Here is a 22,511-nt window from a genome sequence, read left to right on the forward strand (position 1 = left end):
TTGAAGTTTGGCATATAAGATAATTGTAAATACGTGCACAAAAGAGTATTTGAAAATCTACGTACACTGAGGAACTAGAACTAAAAGTCTTCACCACTTAGCACATGGGAGATTGGGAGTTATATACACTTACATATATTCAAACACCACAAATGTTGGATTTCAAAAATTAATAGAGCTATCAACCGCACCGATCAATTTTAAATGGAAAATATAATACGGAAAATAAATCTCAACTATTTGAAATCAACACTTTTAATATTTAACTATTTGTTGTGCATATTTAATTTTAAAATTATTGTTAACTGCGGAAAATCAGACACTAAAAATCAAAATTAATTATTACATGAATTATAATTAGAAAAATGATCGGTTTGGCTTTTAAAAATCCACCTTAGGAAATGTGGAGCCCACTTTCTTAGAGTTTGTGTCAAAAAGAATCCTTAAAATCATTTGGTAAAGGATTGATCCTTACACTGTTCACGAGTTCAGTGACCACGTGGTGGCCCATGAATGGTCATCTTTTTTTTGTTTTTTTTCTTTTAAAAAAAAATCCAAAATATCCATGATTAATCCAAAATACCCTTGTCACTAAGAACTCTAATGAGTCTCACCGTTGCGCATGCTCTAACGCTCATCTCTCTCTTTCTTTTATTAGGTGTTTTACTTTATGGATTAGGAGAAGTCTTCTTTACTCTTTATATCGAAACAGTTGGACAGACCCTAGTTGCAAAAAATACCGAAATGGGATCGTTGGAGATGCTTTCGAGGAGAACACTGGGCACTGATATGCCCGTCATGGCTCAGGTCAACCTCCTACTCCACTCAGAATTAGTTTTTTTTTTTGTTTTTTGGTTTTTGTGAGAAACACCGTTGGTTTTTGCGTACAGATTAGGAAGTTAATGGCGGAGTTGAGCAACCCCATGTCTCTTGCTCAGGCTTGCCCCCTCTCTCTCCTTTTTTTTATTGCCACTTTTGTTCATTGACACTAAAAAGATACAATCCGTACGTTCATGTGATTGCAGGGAGTGGTGCATTGGCAGCCTCCTCAAAAGGCTTTAGATAAGGTAAAGGAGCTTGTGTCATGTGATCCTACAGTTAACTCTTATGGACCAGATGAAGGTATTCCCGAGCTTAGAGAGGCTCTTAAGAAAAAGCTACGTGAAGAAAACAAGCTAACTCAATCTGCAGTGATGGTTACAGCAGGTGCCAATCAGGTATGTAACGTATGTTATATACACAACGCTCTTAATTTGGTTCCAAAAGGCACTAAACAATACTCACTATTTCTTGGGTATATTATATATTAAAAATGCAGGCGTTTGTGAATCTAGTTCTTATACTAAGCGATCCAGGTGATTCAGTTGTCATGTTTCAGCCATACTACTTCAATGCCTACATGGCCTTCCAGATGACTGGAGTCACCAACATCATTGTTGGTCCTGCCCATCCACACACTCTCTATCCCGACGCAGGTACCTAACATTTTTTTTTCTTTACTTTTAAGAAATGTTGTATTAATTAATACCTCTTCCTTTTTTTTTTGTCAGACTGGTTAGAGAGGACACTCTCCGAGTCAAAACCGACCCCAAAGGTTGTAACTGTAGTGAATCCTGGTAACCCAAGCGGCACCTATGTTCCCGAACCGCTTCTTAATAGGATTTCAAAGATATGCAAAGATGCAGGGTGTTGGCTCATTGTAGATAACACATACGAGTGAGTTCATTTGAATGTTTTCTTTTTCTTTTTGTTAATAATAGATGTAATAATACTAATAAGTAAAATCACAATGAAAATGGGCAGGTATTTCATGTATGACGGTTTTAAACATTGTTGCGTGGAGGGAGACCATATTGTTAACGTCTTCTCCTTCTCTAAAACCTATGGCATGATGGGTTGGAGGCTTGGATATGTGAGTGAGTTGTTCCCGATCCTATATATTATTGTTGATTTATTTTTAACTTCAAATCATTATGGATCGACTCGTAGATAGCTTACTCAGAGTGGTTACAAGGGTTTGCGAGAGAGCTTGTGAAGATTCAAGATAACATCCCAATATGTGCCTCAATAGTATCTCAGCACCTGGCTTTATATGCACTAGAGGAAGGTGCTGGGTGGATAGAAGAGCGTGTAAAGGGTCTGGTGAAGAACAGGGAGATTGTTAAAGAGGCCCTTGAGCCGCTGGGGAAGGAGAGCGTTAAGGGAGGAGAAGGAGCGATATACTTGTGGGCAAAGCTACCAGAGGAACACAAAGATGATTTCAAGGTGGTGAGGTGGCTGGCTCACCGACATGGAGTTATGGTGATCCCCGGGCGTGCAAGCGGCTGCCCAGGGCATGTCCGGGTGTCGTTTGGTGGGTTGAAGGAGGATGATATGAGAGCAGCTGCAGAGAGGCTGAGGAAAGGCTTAGAGGAGCTGGTTCACCTTGGATTGGTGGAGTGAGTGTGTTTTTTGTTACTCAAATGGGTCAAAAGAGATAAATTACTTTGTGATAATAAAGAGTACTGTTTGTTTATTCCATAGCTGATGATTCTTCTTTTACCACAAAGTCAGTTGTATTGGGGGGGGAAGATAGTAATAATAATAATAATAAAGATGGTTTAATTATAGTAATCAAATCATCCTTGTGCCAAATTCAACACACCAAAAAATCATTTATTCATGGAGTCCTCTCAACGAATGTTACCAAATTGTCTGCTCGCTTTATTCTTCACAAGAAGCACAATCTTGTTTCAGTTTTTGTTCTTTTTTTCAAAACACTCCTCCCTCTGTAATAAACATAGATGCCAAAACTCTCATGCACATGTTTAAATGGTTACATTCATGGAGAGAGAAAAATGAGATAACTTCACACATCGGCAAGTGCAATAAGCTGATCAACAACACTAGGATCTGCGAGTGTGCTAATATCTCCAAGCTCTTCTAATTGCCTTGAAGCGATCTTTCTCAGGATTCTCCTCATTATCTTTCCACTTCTTGTCTTTGGCAACCCTGGTGCCCAATGTACTCTGTCCGGTGCTGCAAACGCCCCAATCTGTAAATGGCAAAACATTCATTACACCAAAACTCATTACTTAAATCATCAAAGTTTGCAAATTAAAATTAGTATTGACACCATATCAAAAGTGTGCAATGTCACTTTGTCTAAAAAGTGGCATCTCTAAAGCTTTCACTATTCATTTCTTTTTCTCTATATGTTGTACCTGGTTTCGAACCATGATTATAAGGCTTTTCCGAAGCTCTTCGCTGTAAGGAACACCCTCCACAAGAGTGACAAACGCATAGATACCCTGTCCTTTCACCTGTGACAAACAAGAGCCAACCGAAAGTGATTTCTACTTCAATTTTCACAATGGTAAAAATGAAGAACCAAATCAAACCCAAGAACAAAGAAGCAACCTTATGTTTTGTAATAAAGAACCAGGATACTCTCCATACTTTCAAAAGGCCATAAAAACTAATTCCAATTACTAGACACACTAAACATCATACGCTTTTCTGTCTATACTCAGTGACTAACATGCTGATGTAGTAGTAGGCATTACGTATGAATTCTTATCAGTGTCACACCTTACATATGCAAACTCAGTCTACATACCTCATGTTCTACACCTACAACAGCTGCCTCTGCACATTGGGGATGTGAAGCTAGAGCAGATTCCACTTCAGCAGTTCCAATGCGGTGGCCACTGCGCATTATCAAAAAATAAAAATCCAAACGTAAGTCTAAATTTGCGCAGTGCTGAGAATATTGGAAACTCAGAGAATTTAATGACATTGTTTTAATAATCTGTGTCTTACCTGACGTTGATAACATCATCAACCCTTCCTGTAAGCCAGTAGTAACCATCCTTGTCTCTGGAACACAAAAATCAAACGTACATAAAAAACCAAGTAAAATCACACGAGTTTGATTCTTATCAAGACGTAAACATGCCACTACCTATGTGATAAGTGAAAGATAACACACTAACTTCAAATTTGTTTTTTTTTTTTAAGAAACCAATTAGATTAAGATTGTTCACCTGCTGCAACCATCACCACTAAAATAGTATCCAGCAAAAGGTTTGAAGTATGTGGTTTCATATCTTTCATGATCCCCAAACAAAGTTCGAAACGCCCCGGGCCATGATCCTTTCACACAAAGATAACCACTACACTCGCCTTCGATTTCATTGCCTTTTTCATCAACTATGACAGGCTGCAGCAGAGATACACACAAAGAGATGAGACTGAAGTCCTCTAAAGACAAATATCTAAAGGACAATGCAGCATACTACTAAGTCTATATAAATCACAGACCTGAACACCAAAGAAAGGGAAAGTAGCTGAACCAGGCTTCTGCGGCCAAGCACCTGGCAACGGGGTTATCTGCCATGCAATTTGATTGCACATGAGACAGTAGTATGCAAGAGGGTATCAAGAGACATAAAGAGAGAAAGAGAAGAGAGTCACCATGAAGCCACCAGTTTCAGTTTGCCACCATGTATCGGAAATGGGACACCTTGAATCACCAACTAGATTGAAGAACCATCTACATCAATCAGAGTGTTGGTAAACCATTAAATAAAACTTCTCATTAAGTTGATCGCATGACTGAAAGATTTAAAAGACATTAGAGTTCCAAACCTCCATGCACTCGGATTGATGGGCTCACCCACACTTCCAAGTACTCGTAGCGATTTGCGAGAATGATTTGTCACAAACTATAACAATCAAAATAATGTTGGAAACAGAAAACTAATAAATACTTCTGAAGCATAAATACAATGCTGATTAACTTTTCATCAGGTTGCATAAATCTTACCTTATCATCATCGCGCATGAGAGACCTCACCAATGTTGGAGCAGTGTAAAATATTGAAATCTTGTATTTGTCAACAATTTCCCAACAGCGTCCAGAATCAGGGTAGTTTGGAGTCTGTTTCAAAAACAGATGATGATATCACAACCATCAGTTCAATCCAAATGACAGAGGTGGAAAATGTAACTCATTTGGCACACATTCATAAGCTTAAAATACTGATAACTATGTAAGAAAAAGAATGTATTGGTATGGCAATAAAAACTAGAATTGAATTTCTGATTCAAGAAATTAATTGATAGAAAATCTCAAGTCTCTAAGCATCTACATTTATCAAAATGGATTACCCCTTCAAAGACAACAACAGTGGCACCATTGAGCATCGGTCCATAGGTAACATAGCTATGGCCAGTGATCCAACCACAATCTGCTGTACACCTAATGTGATGAGAAGCAGAGAGATTAGGACTCTATTGCATATCTTTTACTAAGTAGTTTGAATAGTCAATAAAAGTGTCTTTTGCATACCAGTATACATCTGTTGGTTTGTAGTCAAATGCATATTTGAATGTTGTAGCAGTGTAGACCATATAACCTCCAGTTGTGTGTAAGACACCCTTCACAAAGGACGGACCCATATTACACACAGAAGACTAAAACAATATAAGTCAAAACTCAATCTGACCAGGGAAAAAAATTAACCTTTGGCTTGCCGGTGCTTCCACTGGTGTAGAGTAAAAATAATGGATCTTCCGCATCAACCCACTCCACCTCACACGATGTTGGATATTTAGGAACAACATCCTAAAGAGAATACCATCACCCAAAAGCAGATTCTGAGAAAAGGAAACAAATGCATTTTGGCAAATTATTAAACAGCTCTATAAGATTACCTGCCACCACACATCTCTTCCGTTCTGCCATTTAGTATCTTCCCTTGTTGTCGCTGATGAGTTGTCATAAGTCAAACATATGTCTGGTTGTAGAGAAACAAGAGACACAACAGTCAGAAAATTGGCTCTTATGAACCCATCAAATCATATATTTTTCTCTGTTGTGCTCAAAGAACAAACTAATAATACATGTTAAAGAGACACAAGAACCCAAAGCCATATTTGACTAACCTACAGAGACTCCATCTTTAGAGGATATGTCAAGTGCAGCATCAACAATAGCTTTAAGATTAATGGTCTTAGGGCCTCTTTTAACAGCATTGCAAGTCAGTATTAGTTTTGGCTTGCAATCAATGATTCTTTGGGCAAGAGAGTCAGCAGAAAATCCAGCAAAAACAACCTGTGGGTAGTAGAATCAAATTAGTTTCGACACTCTGTGTTTAGGTAAATATTGCATTGTAGACAAATGCAAAAAAGTTCACAGGGTTTACCGAATGAACAGCTCCGATCCGAGCACATGCAAGCATAGCGATAGGAAGTTCCACTAACATTGGTAAGTAAATTACAACAGCATCTCCCTTCTTCACTCCAACATCTTTCAAGTAGTTAGCAAGCTGCAGTAAGAGGACAAGGCATATGAAGTGCCATCAGCTTAGTGAGAAAGACTAGAGCACAGACAATCAGAGCTTATACCTGGCAAACTTGTTGAAGCAACTCAGAATAAGTTAAAGAAGCATCTACGTCACGTTCATTCCCTTCCCAGTACATAGCAGTTTTATCACCCAAACCAGCTTCAACATTTCTGTCTAAGCAGTTGTAGCAGATGTTGGTGATTCCCCCCTTGAACCACTGGTGGGGTACATGATCTCATATATGTCAAAACATTTAACAAGAGAAAGAAAGAAGAGAAGAAAAGAAAAGAAACCAACCTCAATTTGAATAGGACCTTTCCTGACATCAAGATTCTCGGAAACCACTTGGTCACCCCATTTCTGCTTCCAATAAAACTCAGACGCAATGTCCCCCCAAAACCCGGCAGGGTCCTCCATTGACCTCTTATGCATTTCCATGTACTGGTAAAACAAACAAGAAGAGGGATATAAAACAATCTTACATATCACAAAAGAAAAGGCAAAAAGAGAGAGAGAGAGAGAGACCTGTTGAGGGGAGGAAACAAGAGCCTGGCTGGAGAATTCCTTGCTGGGAAAGACGAGATCATTCTCCTCAGAGGCAATGGATTCACCTAACACCACAGCGTTTAGCTGAGAGATCTTTCCGGCACCTGAGGGTAGCAGGGACATGGACTCAACATGCCTTAGGTGATTCGAAGACATTGTCTTGCACCGGAGAAGATTGTCCAATGGGGATGATCTGCTACACTTACACACCCTTACAAGTCAGATGATGTCATTCAAAATCTTTAAACAAAACCACAATTGTCTTTTAACTTATATATCAAAACTGCATAAATCATTCTTATCATTATTGTCATCATTGGATCAGATTGATTCCAAGCTTTAGTCCTACCGCATGATTTGTATAAGTTAGAATCGATAAAGTATTCACCTTTGAGTAGCCGGAAGAATCCGAGATCCAAGTGATCCGCTTGTTTTCAGATCCTGAAGAATCCAAACAAACAAAAACAGATCAAAGGTGAATACTTTTTTTTTGTTAAACAATCAGATCATCATCAGAAGAAGAAAATATTGAAACTTTCGTAAACACAAAACATATCATTACAACAAAGATCACATCTTTAAGGGTTCCAATGATCCTAAAAGATTTGAACTTACAGGTCGAACACGAAGAAGACTGGTTACGAGAGGAAAATTTTGAAAGTGATTACTTTGATAATTAATACAATTTAATTTCCAGGAAACATTAAAGAAAAGAAAAGTCAACTCACGGATGAGCCAGAGCTGGAGACAACGGCGAGAAGCGGAGGAGAAGAGGAAGAAGAATAAGCTATTTTCATTTTTGATTTATTGAGGGAATTTTTTATTCACTCTCTTTCTCTCTCTTCTGTTCTTCTTTTACTATTTCTTTTTTAATTATTAAATTGTTCTCACAATAATAATTCTCCATGCGCCCACCTACTTATATACTGTATCTACCTTGAACTGAGCTGTCACATGTCATGAGAAACCAATCATGTTGGGGGGCAATGCTTTTTTTTTTTGGACTAACATTGGGGGCCATACCTATTTATTTATATACATCAATATTGCAAAATCTCCCATCCCAAGAAGCTTAGATTCTTATATTACCTAATTTTTGTTTTTGTTTTTTTTTTATGTTACCTAATTTTTGTTTGTGTATCTTATCTTTATTTGGATTTATACAATTTTCGTTTCCAGAAATATGCATGCATGCATCCATATAGTAAGAAATCAATTGCATTATTTACAAATTGACAAATCAAAACATTTTCGAACATGACCCATGGAAGTTATTGTTGATGATGATGTATTCAAGAATCAAGTTCATTGTATAAATAATTATTTCTCTCATAACGAGAAACTACGAATCAAAGAGATCCTGAAGTCATATATGAATAATCATCAGAAAAAGTGTTAAATTCGGAAGCGGCAAAGAAAATGTTCAAGATTTCATGACATATTACAGATCAAGATTCAAGAAGAAGAAAATAACAGTTATAACACCCGTCACCTCCTATCTGGAGAAAAATGGGCCAGCAACAATAACTCATAATACAATAGTCCATATACACAAATCCACACACTCGAAACCCAAATAAAAATCCGAATAAAAAATCCAGTAGCACCAATCCGTCCAGATATCATATACTCGTATGTCTCACATGAAATGGGGAAAAAAGAGGGGTGAGCAACAGGGGAATCACTCAGTGAGGTATGGGATGCTAAACCCAAAATTCATTGACTTGAACATAGCACTCGGAATAAATATAATTTAATACTAATACATAACAAACACGGCACCTAAAGTACCCAAAGATCAAACAGTGGCCATAACGACCGGCCCATTAACAGGCCCAAACCCACCAAATATATGCTCGGAAACACACGCCCGGAAACGATTTATCGACCAATAGCTACGATCAACCGGTCGACTAAAGCTGACCGTAACCAACACAAAACCCAGTCTACAGATAAAACTCTCTGTACCCGGCAAAATCTCATACACAATCATAGTAAATAAATATTATATTAATAATATTATAATATATCCATTATAAATGAGACAATCAAAGTTGAACCATCTAGACACCTATATCCGGTTTAAGCAAAGAACCTAAACTATCAAGCAGACTCCAATCAGACATCAGACTGACTCAATTCACAAAGACGGATACATATTAGAACTAAACTATGTTTATTCGAAGTCCTAGACCGTGTACGAGAAATTACGAGAATAGCCCTCACCTTTGCCACAATTCTGAAGAAAACTGAGAAAACACCAAATGTCCTTGACGGTTCTAAAACAGCAACTCCGGAACTCTCTGAAAATAAATGAATATGATGATTCTGGCAGAACTCAACCCTAAGAAAAATAGATAGATATCTCAAGAACTGACCCTTAACTTCTTAATCCGTCCGGTCAGAATGTAGTCCTAAATGTCCTCTATCCATAGACACCGAGTTTACTCCGATCGGACACCATTTGATTAACCAAATTAGCTTCACCTCTAGGCTGATCGCAAACGAAGACTGCAGTAATACCTCCCGCGAAAACAAACACAACTTTCAGAAAATAACTCGAAATGACAATCCGCTTCTTGGAGACGATAGATAAAAGAGTTAACTACTTACTGACAAATTTCCAGATTGAAAGCTTTCGTTTAGGTCGACCGTTTCGCCTTTATTCTGAGACTGGTCGGAACTGTCTCTGCATCGCAACAGCTTAAGTTTATTCTTGGCCAAGAAGGAATGTCCATAACTTTTGCTGTACAACTCCGATCTCGATTCCGTTTGCTGCTACAGATTCGTTGAAACGAGGTCTATCCAAAGAGCCATGACTCGCAGTCTATAGTCTTCTGAATCGTACTAGAAGCCTCTCACAAAACTACACCTCAGCCATGGATCCAATGATGCAAGTAAACATAGTGAAGATCTGCAACTGCTCTGTTTGTACGTCCTCACTCTCTCTCGTCTTTGCTCACGTCCACAACGTGTGAGATGGAATGGCAATGGGTCTGGTGATTATTCTTCATCTCTCGGATCTGGCTTAACACAGAAACAAGGCCCACCATGGTAGCTATGGTCGCAGCTATGGTCGCAAGGCTTCTTCTCCAATGCATATGAGTGCTCGGGCATCATTGATGTTGATTTGTGATGAAGCACTGCGGATCGAGGCCAGGATGAACGTGATTGGATGGTAAGAGAAAATAACAGAGGAGAGAAGAGCATGAGTGTGGACTTGGAGACATGGTGGAGAGGAAGAAGACGATGGTGATTAAAGGCTGCGTCTCCTTTGACGGTACACGATGCTAGGTTTGGAAGAAGATATATACACATGTATATATGTAGCTCGGTTTAAGAAATGGTTTGGTACAAAATAATTTTAAAAAAATGAATCAAACCGGTTTTGGGTGAACCGGGTCGTTACAACAGTAACGGAGGGAGATACAAGGAAATCGTTCGTTCCGGATTCAAACGAATCCTAGAGCGACAGATCTATGCATCTTTAGACAAAAACTGGAAATCGAAAAAGGGTGAAGACTTACCAAAAAGAAGGAGACCAGAACCGACAGAGAAGATGGAATGATTAGTTGATGTAATTTGACTAGTTGGGCCTTCTCCGACAACTTTACATCTCTCTGCAACAACGTTTTCAAGACTACTGATTGGGCCATCATTTTTTCTTAACCCAAACCAATTGGGGCAAATTCTCTCTACTGGGCCACGAGGAATTCTCTGGGGTTCATTCATCTGATCTTCACTTAAATTGTCTTTGTTTAACACTGCTGTTATTAAGGTAAAATGATACTACAACTCCAACTTTTGAGAGGAGCAAAGTAAAATGATACTACAACTCCAGCTCCAAATTGAGAGGAACAGAAATGAGTTCAATAAAACTAAATTAGAGAAAAGACTTAATACAATAGTCAAAGCAGAAATTTAAATGTAAACACCAGTAGGGGCCATTGATACAACCGTCCTTAGCGGAAGGTAGATAAGATCTCCATATACTAACAAACCAAGGAGATAAAGCTGATGTAGGAAAGAACGAAGCCAGTGCAGACACAACTACATACACTTTAGATACTTGTACCAATAAGGTTAACTATTTATTAGATAGTTCAATCTCTCTTCCTCAAAAGAACTAAAATTCAGTATCCAAGGACCACTTCAGATGAAAAACAGAACCATCATCACGACTCGAGACACATATGAAAGTCGGAGAAAAATACAGTTTTTAAACTCCACAAACTGTTAGGAATTTATCGATCGCTTGATTGCTTAACTAAATAACGACACAATATTTTTAACCCAGTTCTCTTGCGGTACCTCTGGGGTGGGAACCGTCTCCCACAACTTCCACTATCAATCAAAGGGTTTACACAAACGCTCTAAGCGCTCAATAAGAAAGACACAACAAAGAATATGAGAGATCAAAGAAACTCTATCCCGGAGCGACATGACTCGAACAATGTCTCCTAAGTTTTTTTTACCCGATCTCTCTCCCAACTCCCTCTTTGTTCTTGTGTCCTCGGATCCTCTCGTCTCTCGGATGATTAAAAAGCCTTGACCACCTCTCCTATTTATAACTCTTAGATTTTCCTATTATTTTTGTGTTACAATTTCATTAACCGACATATGAAGAAAACAGGAAACCATCTAACGTTTTCCTTTTTTGTGCAGGAATTGCTTATTGGGCTGGAGGTGAGTTGGGCCCATAAACTCACAATCTCCACCTTATGGCCCAACTGCACTAAACCCATCTCTTCGTCATCTTTACGCTGATGAGTTTTGACGATCACCTCTGCACCTTCTTTCCTTGATCTGAACCACCATCCGAACCAGTGACTTCGCTGAGTTCCTTCTCTAGTAAACTTCTGTGTCCAGAGAGTCACCATGAGTATCTTATACTCCTCCACCTCATCCTCTCAGAACCCAAATCTCTCTCGACGGTGATGACGTCTCGTTGCTTTAGACGAGTCAAGTAGCTCGTACGCGCTACTGCTTCTTCACCTTTTCTCGCCTTGGTTTTGGAGATCAAATCACTACCCAAGTCCTCAACTTGTTCTTCTGCAAACTCCGACTTTACCTCTGAAAGTTCTTTACGGTGAGACTCGTATCCTAAAAGAAGCTCGCGATTTCTTCTTTATTGGTGATTAACGAGTCTTTGTTTTGAATATTTCAGATGATCGCTCCATTTTCTCAGCCTTACTGGATTACTGCAGCACTCTGGTAAGATCTCTCCAATGTTTTGAGTTATGCTTGATGATTTTTCAACGGCCGGTTTAGATCATGTGTTTCCGGTGATCCATTGTTGTTGTTTCTTTTCTTCAGCTTGCTCCACCTCGAACTGAAACCTATGGGTCTCCGCATCTTGTTCGAAGGAGATGCCTTATAGGCAATCTAATTTGCATCCCCACCTGCAACTGAAACTCCGGTGAAACCCAAATCGTTTTCCAATGGCACCAGCTTCTGAACGAGACAAACCGATCATCTTCACTTCAGTGTTTCTGGTGAAATTTCCTTGTCTTAATCTTGCCCATTAACTCCTTTATGTTCAGCTAACCTCTGGTATAACCATTGAAATTGTTTTCCCCTTTGCTTGTCTTGATAGTGAAAATCCAGAACACGACCACGTTCTTTGTGTTCTCCGATATCATCTTCCCACACCATTGCTCTGAAATTCTAAGGTGATCATCGGAACTTTGACGTCTCTGTTTCCGACTTTCTAGAATTTCATTTTGTGAAACTATAAACACTAACACGTGTTCTGCTCCGTAATAGCTTCTCCGACGTCGTCCTTCGTCTTCTCCCTATTCTGATGATTCCATGGTAACCCTTTTAACCTTAATCATCTCCTCCACACACCATCTCTTCCATTTCTCTGAGACTTGTGAAATAATCAATGATGATTTCTTTCCTGCAGTTCCTCCGATCAGTCGAAGTTCCTCTGCTCCCTTGATCTCTCCTGAGATTTTATTCTTTGGATCCTGAAATTCTGTATCCTCACAGCCTTTTTCAGCGATCCTTTGCATCTCTTTGATCGTCTCTGTATCATCCGGGTAACCCTCTCCAATCTGTGATTCATCTTTGTCGACATGTTAATCCATCTCATGTGCACTGAGTTTTGGATTAAACTTTTCCTTGAATCAATTTTCAGTTACTCCACCTTGAAGTTAACCATTCCTTTAGAATCCTCATAATTTAACTTCTCACAGTCTCGATCTTATTGCAGCTTTTCCAGTGAACACCAATCTTGTGCTCTTCCGAAGCTCCTTCAACAAACACCAAACTTGTGTCCCCGTTTAAGATATCAGGTAAGCTCTCTGTCATGTATCACCTCTTATGTCTCCATATCATTCTGATAACTGCGAGACACTATGAAATACTAAATTGATTTCATATGAATTTATTCTTCTCTGTTTCTGGGTTTTGCCGAGAACCCTAACTCAAACTTGAGACTGTTTACGAATGTCATAGACGAGCTCCACCGTGCTCGCTTACTCCTTCGACAACCCTCAGGTAAACCTTTCTCATCACTTACTGTTACAATCTTCCTATTGTGACAGCCTTTCCAGTGAAACCAATCAGCTCGTTCTTTGAAGTAGAGCCATAAGAACCAGACACCTTTTTCTTGTTCCTTGGTTTCTGAGAAACTGATTCTCGTATCAGCTTCATCCATTAAGTTCATCATTCTTAGTCACTTCTAGAAACTAATCCTGAGAGTGCTACTTGTAACTCTGACTTGAGCTAATACCTTTTTTCTTTATGCCATAAAAAAAAAACTGCAACTCTCTATGTTTCACCCGTCTTTTTTTTTTCTTTTTCAATGTTTGGAGTCTTCCTCATGTTCTGATCCTTGTAAAATCTTCACCTCAATGTACCATAGATCCCATACCTTGACCTCTCCTCCAGCAAAGACATGTTGTACACCATCTTGTACCGCTGTTTAGACTCAAACAGAACACGCCGTCTAGCCATCTTGTTAGAAAGACTTTCGATACAATTCTCCAACATGGTCTGTTGCTTGATTACATTGAGAATTATTTTCCACACAGAACATGCAGTCTCCTATGCCCATTCAGTTGTTGTCGTGCCATCATAAGCCTTTTTGATGCACAAAAACTAAAACTGAATAAATGCAAGAAACCCTTTGCCTTTGAAACGTAACTTACGTTTCCACACCTCGTGACAGTTGATGATACTCCCAAACTTTAACCCTTTGAAGACTTTCTCAAACCTTGTGGTTGCAGCGGGAACCACATTAAGTCTTTAATATCTCCAACTTCTTTAAACCTGTCATGTTACCCTTTGATCTTTCTTCCTTTGCATGAAGCTCTAACATCATCTCCACCTTGATCCAAATCTCTTTAATAGGCTGATAAGAATCACCTATATAGATCGATCAGCCTTGAACACTCTTGGTACCGCCATTATGAATAATGGAACCCGCCGCCTAACTTTCAACCTTGTTAAGAAGACTTTCGATATCAACCTTGTTCAACTTCCTTGAGATGAGTGTTATTGCATCAACACCTTGTGCTTCCTTGGAGACGATGAACTCGCACTTTCCTTGAAGAACAAATAAGTACTTTTTATCTTTCTTCTTTGCGACTCCTCAATCTCTTTTACACCCGCAATCAAAACCTGGATTGCTCTGATACCACTTGTTAGGAATTTATCGATCGTTTGATTGCTTAACTAAATAACGACACAATATTTTTAACCCAGTTCTCTTGCGGTACCTCTGGGGTGGGAACCGTCTCCCACAACTTCCACTATCAATCAAAGGGTTTACACAAACGCTCTAAGCGCTCAATAAGAAAGACACAACAAAGAATATGAGAGATCAAAGAAACTCTATCCCGGAGCGACATGACTCGAACAATGTCTCCTAAGTTTCTTTTACCCGATCTCTCTCCCAACTCCCGCTTTGTTCTTGTGTCCTCGGATCCTCTCGTCTCTCGGATGATTAAAAAGCCTTGACCACCTCTCCTATTTATAACTCTTAGATTTTCCTATTATTTTTGTGTTAACAATTTCATTAACCGACATATGAAGAAAACAGGAAACCATCTAACGTTTTCCTTTTTGGTGCAGGAATTGCTTATTGGGCTGGAGGTGAGTTGGGCCCATAAACTCACACAAACATTCACAGCTCTACGCCACCATATCGGGACGAAGGGCCACCGGATCTCAAAATTACACCATCACGCTTCACCCATCTCTTCATAACAGAGAGGAGAAAACAACATACACGGCAGCTAAAACGCAGAAAAATTGACACAAGATGAAGCTCTAATGCACATACAACACATCAAACAACACCAAGAAACCAAGAGAACGAAACTGGATCTACGATATCAAGAGGATAGCTGCTCTGCTGATCAAACAGATTCGGACCGTCCATCATCTAGCAGAGAAGATCATGGTTAAAGCAAGAACATTTGACCTCAAAAGCTCCAAAATCCTACTTCATAACAGCCTTCATCAAAGAGGAATAGCAGAGAGATAGAAAAGCAACACCGTGCCGGTGAGATATACTGCCGCAAAAGCTGTAATACACCGAATATAAAATTTAATATTTTATTTCGAAATCTAAATATCCGAATCCAACCCGAAATAACATAATCCGAATTAAAAGTACCTGAATCCGATCTGAAATACATAATACCCGAACGGATTCTATATCTCTGTACTAAAATATTCGAAAATCAGATCTGAATCCACCCCCCGAACTGGTATCCGAATGCCCAGTAGGCCAGTACTAATGGCAACCGAAAGTACTCACTTTATCCAAATAATGTGAGAAAAATAGGTCGAACTAGCTTGGATGTTTAGTAGAATATATCACTTAAATTTTCTACTAGAGTTTATATTTTCTAAAGATTTGTAAACCCTTCCCACAATTTTAATTTAATGCACCAAATGTTAAGCAAAAAATAATTGATTCGATGACGACGCATATATATGGGCCAACGGCGAGGATACTTTTGTGATTAGCTTCGAAATCTGTGATTTGGGATTATATATATATATATATATATATTAACTGTGTTCTACAAAAAGCATAGAGTAATAGCGTCGAGTTACGACGATACGCACAAATCCGGTATATTGTATTCGTACGTGGGCAAACATTTGTATACGCATGGTACGGTCAGTGGTGGATCTAGAAGTTATCTTGATCTGGGGCATACATATAATTTATTTATATATCAATAGGGGCATTTGTTTAAAAATTGAAAAAATACACTGAAATTTTGAAAACCATGGTGGGCAACTGCCACCTCCCTCCGCCACTGGGTACGGTATGTCTGCGTGACTGCGTCATGTATAAGTAAGTATGCACGTGAGATACTTTTACAAGCATCCTATCAGATTCCCATTTCCGTGCTCAATTGTTTTTTTTTTTTTTTTTTTTGTAATCGACGTGAATTCTTCTTCATTTCGCATAATTGGATTCTTTATCATCGTTGATTATCAATATTTAAATCGGCAACGGCAATGGATCTTTCCGTTACGAAGAAAGAACCACTAACACATACTGGTTTCGAGGGTTCTTCTTCTTGATAAGCTTTCCATTTTTGGTTTCTCCGTATAAATAGTATCTTTACAAAGAAAGTACCATTTGACTCAGATTGGTTTGTTGATTCTTTCTCGTCGTGGGTTCTTCTTAGTCCCTTGAATTATCCCTTACTGTATGACCAACATATTTTAATTGATTCAGACAACTGGATTTTTTTTCATTACATATTTGGTTAATTAACTCTAGGGCTTTTTTGTTTTGTTTTACAACGCGACATACTAATAGTAGATTGTAAGCTTGTGGGAAATAGCAATACAGACATTGCTTAAAGTTGACTAACACATCTTTCTGCGTGTTTCTCTTTTATTCTTGACCATCATACCATAGTTATAGGTTCTGTTACTTCTTCTTTCACTGCAGCTTCATGCTTCTCATCCTGCCAAACAAACAAAATTGTTTAGCTTCTGAATTCGTTGATTTTGTTAGTTTTCATGTCAAAGAATCATCCTCTTATTTTTTTCTTTTTTGGGAGGGTGGGGGGGGGGACAAAGTCACAGAATCATCCTTAAAGAGAAATATTGTAATTTATAGTAGAAAGCCCCGGTTCTAATATCTTAAGAAGCTCTGTTTCTGAATACAAAACATTTAGTATTAGACATTATTTTTGGATGTTTCTTGGGAAATATGGGGGAGTCAGTTCATATTAGATACTAAAGCCACAAGGAATGATTCTAGGCATATTTAGTGTGTGGGAGCTTTTAGTTTGGTTGTAACAACGCCTGAGAAGAAAACACCTGGCAAATTTAGAGACTCATATTGCTTAGTATCAGAAGTCAGAGAATCTTTGTAAAGTAAAAAGCTTTATGCTGAAACAGACATGCCCTTTTCCTTTGTGTTTGATTTGGTCTAATAAATTGTCATGGCATAGGAATATAACTTGCCTATTTATCTTTAAATGGAAGATAAGTGGCCTATTATGGATATAAACAAAGTTGATTACCTGTAATTATGACAAATTGTGTCTAATTAGATTGAAATAGAAATTGTACCTTTTTTCCTCATCACGCAGCCTACCCTTAGTGCTGCCTCCATTAGTCTTGTAGTTAGGGAATGCCACGTGCCCATTCTCAATGCTTTCTATGTCACGTACGAGAAGCTCGTATTGTCTCTTAGCTTCTTCAGGTGTTGTCCCACCAACAGCTCTAGCGACATTGTACCAACGGTCAGGAGAGTCCTGGTCATAGGTTGCTAGAGCACTCTCAAAGGCTTCGCTCTGCTTAACAGTCCATGAACCAGATCCATAAGCGGACATTGAGTTTGATGCCATTGTGAAAAAGCGGTATATAAAGTTGATATTTTCTTTTGTAGTAGTAATAATATTATGAGGAAATGATGTGTTGAACAGATGTCTAAGAGTTCTTGCTCTTTATAAAGAGGTGTTTGGAGGAGGGATCGAAGTGGGGTATAGTGCCAGTTGGATAAGAGAACTTTAGGCCTTTGTCTCCATAGGAAACGCATATCTAATCTTGAAAAGAATATTGAGCAAAAATTGTGGAGATCACAGATCAGCATCAAAGATCCAAACTAATCACCCCAAAGAATATGTTTAAAACTATTTTTTCCATCCACATTTGGCATATGATGCTCGGTGGAGATATCTTTTCTATAAATGTTGTAATTAATATTTTATCTTTCTTTCCCAATCAGTGTTATATTGTTATATATAAAAAGTGTAATAATGTTATTCTCTAGATTAAGATTGAAGTCAAAAGAAACAGTTTAGGTGATGAATAGCTTGGAAAGGTCTCTTACCGGAACAGTTTGGTCTCTAGTCACAGGGCAATACTGTGTCCGTTAGACAAGGAAATTTATAAGTTTAGGATTAAAGTTAGGGAGAAACCTCTTTTGACAGATGATTTTCATTGACTATCAAGATTTCTTCTTGTCCGAATCTTTATCATTTGTAGCAATACAGGAGAAAAAAAAAAATGAGAAAGTAGGGGCAGAGCTTTACCTCGGGATTCTGAGTTTTGAAACACCATATCAATTCATTAGCTGTATATATCTTCCGTGCTATCAATAGTCATACTTGTGTGTTCTCTTGTTGATGTTTTGTTTAAATAAAAGGTCAGCATTGTTTACCTACCTTTTTTCCCTTGGCCAGTTGAGTCCATCTCTTTGAAGTTAGGTAACTATCTTTTTCTTGATCAAATATTTTATAACTAACGTGGATTTTTGGTCGTTAAATAATCACTTTTTGGTGGTTATTTTGGTTTTTTGTTCTTTGGTGTCTGCATTATTGATGATGGGTAAGGGGAGTAACCCAAGATTTACACTGTTAATCTTGCTCTGATTTAATAGTTTTCTTTAAGCTGTAAATCTTTTTGTTGTTGGTGGTGGTGGGATTACATCCACAGATCCACTATTATACAATGGCTTGATACTTTGTTGTACGATCATCCTTTTCTAACACTGAGTAAATCACTAATTACATCATCATATAATCTTTAATCTATTAGATATAATTATCAGTTACCTGCAAAAAAAAATTTTTGATGAACTTTACAAATATTAATTCCCATGATGAACTTTTTCATTGAATACTTGGATCGACGAACAAATTTTATGTACATCTTCGATGGATATTCGTTTCTCCGCAACAGACGTCTAGCAGTGCTGCCACGCACTTTTGTTTAAAATGATCAGTTGACTACTTTGTTTGGCAAGCATCCAGGCCTTGGATGGTCAAGAGATTAATGTCCTTAAACTAACTTAGGATGCTAACGTAGACCTAACTCTTTCATTGCACAGTAGGAGTACACATACTTTGCTAAAAAAATAACACATTTATAAATGGTCAACTTGTTGTTTGATTTTAAATCAGGAAGTGAGAATTTTGATTTCATAGTTATGTCGTTCTTTATAGATCTGAGGATTTTCGTTTTTTGGCAACACATGTGGTTGATGTATGATCCACTTGTTGTTTGATTTCAACTCAAAAAATAGTTGATCCATTGGTTCATAGTGTCAAGAGTTTTCTCTCGGAAACAGCCAACAGGTGGTATGGGACATGGACAAACATACTCATATCTTAACACTACTAAATCAAGTTAGTTATCAGAAGACCCCAAGTTTGTTTACACATTTTTTTACTAGAGCTACTAAGAACCGTACTTCTTGGATCTTTCTTGCTTACAGTGTATTCCCGCTGATTCGTTTTGTTTAGTCCAAGATCACACTTAAGTGGTATTAACTTTGAACTGTAAGAGAACATGTCTATTATACTTTTTTTTTTTGAAACAAAAGAAACCATGTCTATTATACTTTACTTTGCTCTCTTTTGAATATATTCCAATAGAAGCCCTTCTAAGATATTTTATTGTTTTTTTTCTTTTGAATGAATGTTAAATTTATTCATCTCAAAAGCTTTTTTTACAAAAATTGCATCTATTGTTTGAAACCAAAAACTAATTAGGAAACAGCAGTCCCCAAACTTTTAAAGAGAGAGAGTTATCTACTAGCAAACCACACTTGCATTGTCCTTCCTAGCTTCTTGCTTCCTCCTTTTAGTATAGATATACGATTTCTCATCTGTTTATCCAAATACTGGAGCAACTGCACCGAAGAAAGCTCCCTATCACCTACTCGACGAGCTTTCCTCTGCCTCCAAACAGAGTACACTGCCAACTGGAAAGCATAGCTAGAAACATTGTTGTTTCATTACGAGTACATTGTTATTTTATTGTTGTGATCCAAATTATCCCACGTTTATATATTATGATATGGATGTTTAGTTACTAAGATGACATAGTTTGGTTTCAGAGTAGAGGCGAAACTTCTTCTTGAGACGGAAAACATTAAACTCGAGAAAGAATCTTACTAATAGCGAGGCCTTTTGTCACATAATATATTCCAGAGACAATAGTTTGCAAATTGCCAATAAATTTTGCAAGTAGGCATAGCACTACTGATATTCTCATCGTCACTATTCTTCAAAACTGACCCTGGTTGGTTGTTTTGAGCAAGATGCTAGCATATTCTGCTTCTTACTTTCTCACTCTGAATAGTTAATATCAATAAAGATTTGATCAGGGTTTTATTCCAATATCTTGATTTTAACAACTTTTTATGTAGATATTCAAGCCCCAATGATCATTGCTAAGAATTTACCAGGGGTAGCTTACAAGGAATCTGTATCAAATGGAAGGAAGAAGAAGCATTCTTTTTGGTTACAAAGCTCATGTTGAAATTTGGAGTACTTATCCACAATCTAGCCAGAAGACAAGAAGTATTCTTATTCTTCTCCAAGTGGTTGGGCCTTTTGCAACTTGGAGTTGGAGAACCCGAACATGAAGTAATCACTTGGTTCCTCTATAATGGAAGTTTTTGTAGCTCAGGTTTAAGATGTGTGTTCAAGTATCATTTCACAAACTTGAGGAATTTATTTTTCAGCCTAGTGGTGAGATATTATTATCACCAAAGGAATGATCCCTTTGCAAATTGGGATTCGGACAAACTTTGCTCAAAAGAAGTTTTATCACCAAGAATCTATATAGAGCAGTCCCATTGAGCCCTAAACAGGCCACAGTTGCCTATAACAGTGGAGATATTTGCTTTACATGTTTTTGTCGTTTCTAGGGAATCTTTGAATAAAAGAACTTAGAATCTCCATGCTCAGTGGCTTTCAATTGGTTAACGAGAGAATATATAAACCCGGAAAAATGTGCTAATCTTTGCTTTTGAACAATTGATACTAATCTTTTTCCATATGAGACAGAGTAATTGAAAGGATGCATTATTAGAGCATCTCCAATGTAAAACTCTATATTTTACTCCAAAATAAAGTAAAAGTGAATATGGAGTAAAAATGCTTCAACCCTATTTTATTTTTCACTCCATAATGGAGTAATGAACAAAAAAAAATAGATTACTCCATTTATGAAGTAAATTTCATTATAGAGTGGGAAATAGAGTTGGTTTGGAGTATTTCTTACTTGATATTTACCTTTACACTATTTTTGAGAAAAAAAAAGAGTTGGGTTGGAAATACCCTTAGCAATAGAGAATTGTGTTCTTATGTGCTGGTTTTGATGATTTTTTTATCAGTAAACTGATATTGTTGCATAAAAATTAGAAGCAATCCAGTGTGCATAATCTGTTAATCCTTTGATTATGTTGCTGAGCTATAATAATACCTTTGTTCTCTGTTTTTTTTGTATTTGCACAAAACACTTGGTTTCTACTAAGCCAAAGACCACAAAGAAAAAAGATATTTCTTATTAGTTTGGTTCACATAGTTCATCTTTGATGTCTATGTATTATTTAGGATTTTAAACCAGTACCGGCCGAAATGGATCAATTTCCGTTATAAACCGTTTATTCAATGGGTAACGGAAATTTCGGAGAATTATGGGGATCAGTTCGGTTATGGTTATCCAATTAAATCGAACTAGATTTTAACATGTTCGACCAAGCGGGTGTCATATTTTATTTTTTATATCTTTGTTTGTACTAAAATTTTGAAAAATAACAATGTATTTAATTACATCAAATAATTTTTTGCGTTCTATAGTAAACTATATGACCGATATTTATTAGACATCATATAAACAAATCCAAAATTTGTATAATTTAGAAAATAAAATTTCTGAACTAAAAGTAAAAAAAAGATAAATATGAGTTAGTATAGTATTAAAAATTAATACATTAGTCATAAAATTTGTAAAAGAAATATTGTAGTCAATTTATTCCATAGAATATTAGATTTGTATAGTTGTATATATAGTTTTCAAAATAGAGAAGGCGTACAAAATGACTGCATTGACCGACTGTATATGTCAACTTAATTGATTTAGAGTATAATGTTTAATTTTAATTGCTTCTTGGTTAACTTTCAAAATACAATTGTTATATTAAAGATTATGAAGATATTAAATAAATGGATTTAAACATGGTTATCAAGATTTTCAAAAAAGTATATATTTTCTTTGAAATTTTTAATTAGCCAATATAGTTAGGAATGTGATCTAAATTTGTAATAGGTATTTATTTGTGTAAGTGAAAATATAATTTTTTAAAAAAATTTACCCGATTAAATATTGTTTAATATGACATTTCTAAATACA

The 22,511-nt window shown here is 37.3% G+C and overlaps 3 protein-coding genes and 1 long non-coding RNA gene across 6 annotated transcripts; 2 read left to right on the forward strand and 2 right to left on the reverse strand.

Annotated features, from left to right (window-relative positions):
* Nucleotides 1-633: 633 nt before the first annotated feature.
* LOC108836746 (aromatic aminotransferase ISS1-like) lies at nt 634-2,518 on the forward strand. Its single transcript, XM_018609857.2, has 7 exons — nt 634-807; nt 891-938; nt 1,026-1,217; nt 1,319-1,475; nt 1,551-1,716; nt 1,804-1,912; nt 1,990-2,518. Exons 1-7 carry the CDS (start codon nt 745-747, stop codon nt 2,440-2,442), a joined length of 1,188 nt encoding a protein of 395 aa, XP_018465359.2. The 5' UTR covers nt 634-744; the 3' UTR covers nt 2,443-2,518.
* Nucleotides 2,519-2,634: 116 nt separating this feature from the next.
* LOC108849181 (acetyl-coenzyme A synthetase, chloroplastic/glyoxysomal) lies at nt 2,635-7,763 on the reverse strand. 3 transcript variants are annotated; one of them, XM_057008573.1, is made up of 20 exons: nt 7,604-7,763; nt 7,264-7,316; nt 6,855-7,068; nt 6,627-6,770; nt 6,391-6,546; nt 6,189-6,311; nt 5,929-6,097; nt 5,698-5,780; nt 5,507-5,608; nt 5,333-5,421; nt 5,152-5,242; nt 4,808-4,921; nt 4,630-4,706; nt 4,456-4,534; nt 4,303-4,371; nt 4,026-4,201; nt 3,802-3,858; nt 3,599-3,689; nt 3,204-3,302; nt 2,635-3,034 (listed from the first exon to the last, which is right to left on the reverse strand). In XM_057008573.1, the coding sequence occupies exons 1-20, from the start codon at nt 7,670-7,672 to the stop codon at nt 2,849-2,851; spliced, it is 2,241 nt and encodes a 746-aa protein (XP_056864553.1). In that variant the 5' UTR covers nt 7,673-7,763; the 3' UTR covers nt 2,635-2,848. The 3 variants fall into 3 exon arrangements, with proteins under 3 accessions (XP_056864553.1, XP_056864552.1, XP_056864554.1); XM_057008572.1 differs by having other exon boundaries at nt 6,855-7,071; XM_057008574.1 differs by lacking the exon at nt 7,604-7,763 and adding an exon at nt 7,491-7,508 and having other exon boundaries at nt 6,855-7,071.
* Nucleotides 7,764-12,196: 4,433 nt separating this feature from the next.
* Nucleotides 12,197-12,689, forward strand: LOC130511651 (uncharacterized). The gene is made up of 3 exons (XR_008945139.1): nt 12,197-12,370; nt 12,472-12,547; nt 12,642-12,689. It is a non-coding gene; the product is annotated as an uncharacterized LOC130511651 (long non-coding RNA).
* A 3,889-nt stretch (nt 12,690-16,578) lies between these two features.
* Nucleotides 16,579-17,790, reverse strand: LOC108852707 (protein RADIALIS-like 2). Its single transcript, XM_018626203.2, has 2 exons — nt 17,436-17,790; nt 16,579-16,822 (listed from the first exon to the last, which is right to left on the reverse strand). The coding sequence occupies exons 1-2, from the start codon at nt 17,711-17,713 to the stop codon at nt 16,798-16,800; spliced, it is 303 nt and encodes a 100-aa protein (XP_018481705.1). The 5' UTR covers nt 17,714-17,790; the 3' UTR covers nt 16,579-16,797.
* Between the last annotated feature and the right edge of the window lie 4,721 nt (nt 17,791-22,511).

The sequence above is a fragment of the Raphanus sativus genome, chromosome 4 (genome assembly GCF_000801105.2).
Source record: "Raphanus sativus cultivar WK10039 chromosome 4, ASM80110v3, whole genome shotgun sequence".
NCBI classification, from domain to species: Eukaryota; Viridiplantae; Streptophyta; class Magnoliopsida; order Brassicales; family Brassicaceae; genus Raphanus; species Raphanus sativus.